Genomic DNA, 6,000 nt, shown 5'->3' with positions numbered 1-6,000 from the left:
TAGTAGCTAATACTAATACTCTTTTCCGTTGGGTAACAACAAAGTGAGGAATTAATGCTAAGTTGGCTGCTTTTAGCGGCTTATTCTAATTAGGGGTGAATAATTATTAGCAGCAAATGCTAATACCGTTTTCTCTTTCCTTATAACAATATGAGCAGTTAATGCTAATTTGATGTAAATTAGCATTATATTAGTGAGGAGTTAATGCTAAGTAGGCTGCCATTAGCAGCTAAAGGTAATTTGAGGTGAATAAGCACTAGTAGCTAATGCCAATACCCTTTTCTCTTGTGTTATAATGATGTGAAACGTTAATATTGTTCTCAAACAACAGAATGAGAATGAAATATTGATTCTAACAGGGCCCATAAACAGCATTAGCTTAGCAGCATTAGCTTATCAGAGTCTCCATCATGGTCACACAAATCCTTAGCGGAGCAAAGTGGCCTACTTAGCAATAGCTGCTGTAGAAAGCAAAGGGAAAACAGTATTAGCATTAGCTGCTAAATGTGCACTTGAGAACAAATCTATTGTGAATTCAGCCGTGAATGTAGTGTTTCCAGTAAGCTTCCATTTCCAAATGTTAGCTGCTCCTGTCTGCCTCTTTGTCACACACAAAGACTGAAATGATTCACAGCCTTGTTTCATCCTTCTGTCAGTGTCACTGTGACTGTGGACATACAGCATGGGAAACACACACATGGCTGATACTTGTATCTAAAGTTACAAAATGTTGTCTCTGTCCAAATATTACCTAACTGTAAGTCTACTTTTAATGAAACTCTCAACATGACTTATCAGTTATCATTAATGTTCCTGCAAACAGACTCCTTGAAGACCCCCTACATAAATATCCATGTACTATCCAGCTAGACTAGTGTGTCTGTCCCTGAAAATATTCCTGCATGTGTGATTGTTCATGTCTCATCTGCAGGAAACAAACAGGAAGTGAGTGAAAGACACAGGAAATGATTCCAGCTCTTCCTCCTATATCAGACATTCTCTCCATACCTGAGAGTGTCCAGTCTCCAGCCTGGATCCTTCAGTCCAGCCGACAGAAGCTTCATTCCTGAGAGACCTGGATGATTGTAGCTCAGGTCCAGCTCTCTCAGATGGGAGGGGTTGGAGGTCAGAGCTGAGGCCAGAGAAGTACAGCCTTCCTCTGTGATCAGACAGCCTGACAGACTGCAGACACACAAAACAACAATCCATCTGTTATCCATCTCTATAGCAGCATAACTAAGTGATGGTTCAGGGTCACCTGATCCAGCTCTAACTATAAGTTTTATCAAAAAGGAAAGTTTGAAGCTGATCGTCAAAGTAGAGAGGGTGTCTGTCTCCTGAACTCAAACTGGGAGCTGCTTCCACACCCAGTCCAACATAGCCAGGCTTTCTTTGCTGCTTTGACAAAACCTCAAATCCCAGTCAGAGATGGTGAGCATCATCACAGTGATGATCATTTCTCTGTTAACCCAGGCTTTCTGCTTCAGGATCTGTGCACGCTCACAGAACAAGGAGACCTTTAAACATCATTTCACTAAATGGATGGACTGAGCTCAGCCTACAGATGAACTGGATAAATAAAGATTTGACCTCAGTGTGCTCAGTGTTCCTGTCTATTCCTAACATATTCCTAACATGATAGCTGCACTTTAGAGCTCTAAAACTGGAACTGACACATATTTAAACTCCACATGTTACTCAGTACATTCAGTTCTGACACTCGCCCACAGTCCAACAAAGGAAACATGGAGATCACATCAGTTTGTCACCAAAGTCTAATTATTCCAGAGGGCAGTGTTGATACAACTAAAGTTATTTTTAAGCAAAGTTGAGTTTTTTATTGTCGCAGTACTTCATGTCTGAAGTATGACTTAAATGCATTACACGCTGTTGATGGCAGCAAACAAACCACCCAAACAAACAGAGGTGGGAGGCTTGGGCAGACTACGTAGGATCAGCTTGTGGGAGGAGTCAGGATAAAACCAAAGAAAGACAAGCTAACAAACGCCACAGTGAAGTGAGTAGCTACAAACTGCAGGCTGATTAGTGTTGTTGAAGAAGTCGGTCTGAGGAACGTTCTTAGGATCAACAAATGACGGCATGTATGAGCCTCCCTCAAGACGCACCATCACAAGAAGAACACATGAGCTGTAGAAAAAGGAGAGACTATGAAAGCCACGGCGTTACAACGTGCACCAGCTGTTGGTCTCTCTGGAGACTACTGGGCGTGGCTGGGTAACCATGGTTACTTGGGAGTTACAGTACATGATATTAATGAAGAGTAGGAGCTGCGTTCTATAGCAAACAATTTGTTATGAGGTAATCAGCTGATCTTAGTTTAACCGGAAGCCCTTCACAATAATTGCAATGCCTTTATTTTGTACAACTACCATCAGTTCGTCTGTACTGATGGTAACTTAAAGTCACACTAATGTCGTTTAGTTTCTATAGTTTATGTAGTGGAAGTATACTACAGTACCCTGATCACTGATAGGACAGATTTATGTAGATATACACCTTTGTGTTTAACATTACTGCATTATAGTACTGTGATCTTTGTCCTTATATATGGCTATATTAGCTATACTGATGTACGTACATATAACTGGATATGTAACTTATCTATTCATCTTATTTGTCATGTATTTGTATTGTGTACTTCCTTTTTGTAAGAAACCACACACATGATCACAGCCGCAAGAATCAATCAGTGAAAGAATAAAGTGTCTCAAACCAAACCTTAAGCTCTTTATTCCACATGCTGGGATCATTTGGCCTTCAGTGGTGTTCTGGCTGACACACCGGAGTGACCAGAGTGCTAAAGAGTGAATCGGACACACCAGTGTCATCTCTGATATCTCCACTACATTTAATCGTCCTTCAGCTTGTGGCTGCCGTTAGCTGGTCTGCTAGTTAGCTGATTTGCTATTTAGCCGGTGTGCTAGTTAGCTGGTGTGCTAGTTAGCCGGTTCGCTAGTCAGCTGGTGTGCTGACCAGCGAACCAGTAGGTTACAAGATGAGCTTGTCTGTCTGATGAGCCAGCTCTCTCTGTCTTGGTCATTTTGTCCTTCGGCAAAACCTAACCTACCACTACAACTGTAGCTTACCTCCACCAGTGTGTGAATGTGAGAGTGAATGAATACAGGGAGTGCAGAATTATTAGGCAAATGAGTATTTTGTCCACATCATCCTCTTCATGCATGTTGTCTTACTCCAAGCTGTATAGGCTCGAAAGCCTACTACCAATTAAGCATATTAGGTGATGTGCATCTCTGTAATGAGAAGGGGTGTGGTCTAATGACATCAACACCCTATATCAGGTGTGCATAATTATTAGGTAACGTCCTTTCCTTTGGCAAAATGGGTCAAAAGAAGGACTTGACAGGCTCAGAAAAGTCAAAAATAGTGAGATATCTTGCAGAGGGATGCAGCAGTCTCAAAATTGCAAAGCTTCTGAAGCGTGATCATCGAACAATCAAGCGTTTCATTCAAAATAGTCAACAGGGTCGCAAGAAGCGTGTGGAAAAACCAAGGCGCAAAATAACTGCCCATGAACTGAGAAAAGTCAAGCGTGCAGCTGCCAAGATGCCACTTGCCACCAGTTTGGCCATATTTCAGAGCTGCAACATCACTGGAGTGCCCAAAAGCACAAGGTGTGCAATACTCAGAGACATGGCCAAGGTAAGAAAGGCTGAAAGACGACCACCACTGAACAAGACACACAAGCTGAAACGTCAAGACTGGGCCAAGAAATATCTCAAGACTGGTTTTTCTAAGGTTTTATGGACTGATGAAATGAGAGTGAGTCTTGATGGGCCAGATGGATGGGCCCGTGGCTGGATTGGTAAAGGGCAGAGAGCTCCAGTCCCACTCAGACGCCAGCAAGGTGGAGGTGGAGTACTGGTTTGGGCTGGTATCATCAAAGATGAGCTTGTGGGGCCTTTTCGGGTTGAGGATGGAGTCAAGCTCAACTCCCAGTCCTACTGCCAGTTTCTGGAAGACACCTTCTTCAAGCAGTGGTACAGGAAGAAGTCTGCATCCTTCAAGAAAAACATGATTTTCATGCAGGACAATGCTCCATCACACGCGTCCAAGTACTCCACAGCGTGGCTGGCAAGAAAGGGTATAAAAGAAGAAAAACTAATGACATGGCCTCCTTGTTCACCTGATCTGAACCCCATTGAGAACCTGTGGTCCATCATCAAATGTGAGATTTACAAGGAGGGAAAACAGTACACCTCTCTGAACAGTGTCTGGGAGGCTGTGGTTGCTGCTGCACGCAATGTTGATGGTGAACAGATCAAAACACTGACAGAATCCATGGATGGCAGGCTTTTGAGTGTCCTTGCAAAGAAAGGTGGCTATATTGGTCGCTGATTTGTTTTTGTTTTGTTTTTGAATGTCAGAAATGTATATTTGTGAATGTGGAGATGTTATATTGGTGTCACTGGTAAAAATAAATAAATGAAATGGGTATATATTTGTTTTTTGTTAAGTTGCCTAATAATTCTGCACAGTAATAGTCACCTGCACACACAGATATCCCCCTAAAATAGCTGAAACTAAAAACAAACTAAAAACTACTTCCAAAAACATTCAGCTTTGATATTAATGAGTTTTTTGGGTTCATTGAGAACATGGTTGTTGTTCAATAATAAAATTATTCCTCAAAAATACAACTTGCCTAATAATTCTGCACTCCCTGTAGTGGGATTGTAAAGGGTCTTTGAGGGTCTCGAAAAGCGCTATATAAATGCAATCCATTATTATTATTAAGAGCATCTTTAGGCCTGACTGTGCTCATCCTTCCTCCAACCTCTCCTTACCAAAGATAACAACTACATCAGTATTAGCTCAATAACAATTTCTGCAATTCAATTGTGGACATTCATTTTTAAACCTTGTGTAAAACGATAAAACCTCAAAGTCTGAGCATTATTCTTTGTGCAAACAGCTCTTGCAGTTCCCCCGGACTTAGGTTATTTTTATTATTTAATTACTTTCCTTTAAGCAGCTGTTCAGGCTACTAAACTCATCCCAGAAATAACAAGTGACACCATTAATAGTAGAGGTGGGAATCACCATACAACTCGCGATACGATATTATCACAATACTTAACGCACGATACGATATTATTGCGATTTTTTAAAATATTTTGCGATATTTAAATTCTGCACATAAAGGTAAACTTTATCAATATTCATTTTATCTAATATCAAAGTCTCACACTCAGTCTTTCTCTCATTTCAGTCAGTTTTATTGTTGACAAACTGAACGGTTTGTATTACAGTCTAGTCCAACTTAACTGAATGCAACCATCTGGTACAATTATAGCTATTCTGAACTATGCAATTTATGAAAACTATGCAGCCCCTTCAGCAACTGAAGAATTTGAAAGTAAATTTTAAAAAATATATAATTTTACATTAAATAAAAAAGTTTCAAACTTAATTAAAATTAAACATGTCTTAAATTAAAATAAGTAAACTGTCATGTTTATTGCTGCCAAAAAAAAAGTTAAACACATTTGGACAGTGAAGGAATGTCAGGATTGTTGCTCAGAAAAAGGATCAACATGCTCTGAAGTCAACATGCTCTGACTCCAGAGCATGTTGACTTCAGAGAAAAAATTGTTTGTAACAAAATATCGATTTCTGCTGTCCCTGTATCGATACATTATTAGCAAACAAAATATCACGATACTACACAGTATCGATTTTTTCCCCCACCCCTAATTAATAGTGGAGCTAACTTTAACAGGTGAAACTGATTTGATCTATAAGGCTACTGCAGTTACTTCTTATCAGGTTTAGTAGGGAAGACATCTGGATGAGGTAGTTAGTAGTATGTAGTTAGTACCGGGCGACTCTGTTTTATCAAACTATGGCCATTACTACTGTGATCATTTGCAGCCCAGTGTGCCGCTCTCTCTGCTGGGATGAACCACTGGAGCTCACCCAGTCATCCCTTTCTTTCTCTCAAGAAGAAGTGAAATAAAT

At 40.4% G+C, this 6,000-nt stretch overlaps 1 protein-coding gene across 1 annotated transcript in view; it reads right to left on the bottom strand.

Moving 5' to 3' along the window:
• Nucleotides 1–609: 609 nt before the first annotated feature.
• LOC143413425 (protein NLRC3-like) overlaps nt 610–6,000 on the bottom strand; it is a 37,198-nt gene continuing 31,807 nt past the window's right edge. Inside the window, exon 8 of the mRNA XM_076876486.1 lies at nt 610–1,182. Coding sequence (XP_076732601.1) covers nt 990–1,182 — 193 coding nt within the window. The 3' untranslated portion in view covers nt 610–989. The remainder of the gene's footprint in view (nt 1,183–6,000) is intronic.

This window comes from Maylandia zebra, linkage group LG2, assembly GCF_041146795.1.
Source record: "Maylandia zebra isolate NMK-2024a linkage group LG2, Mzebra_GT3a, whole genome shotgun sequence".
Taxonomy (NCBI): domain Eukaryota; kingdom Metazoa; phylum Chordata; class Actinopteri; order Cichliformes; family Cichlidae; genus Maylandia; species Maylandia zebra.
The sequence above is the reverse complement of the archived record's forward strand: the minus strand, read 5'-3'. Positions and strand labels throughout refer to the sequence as shown.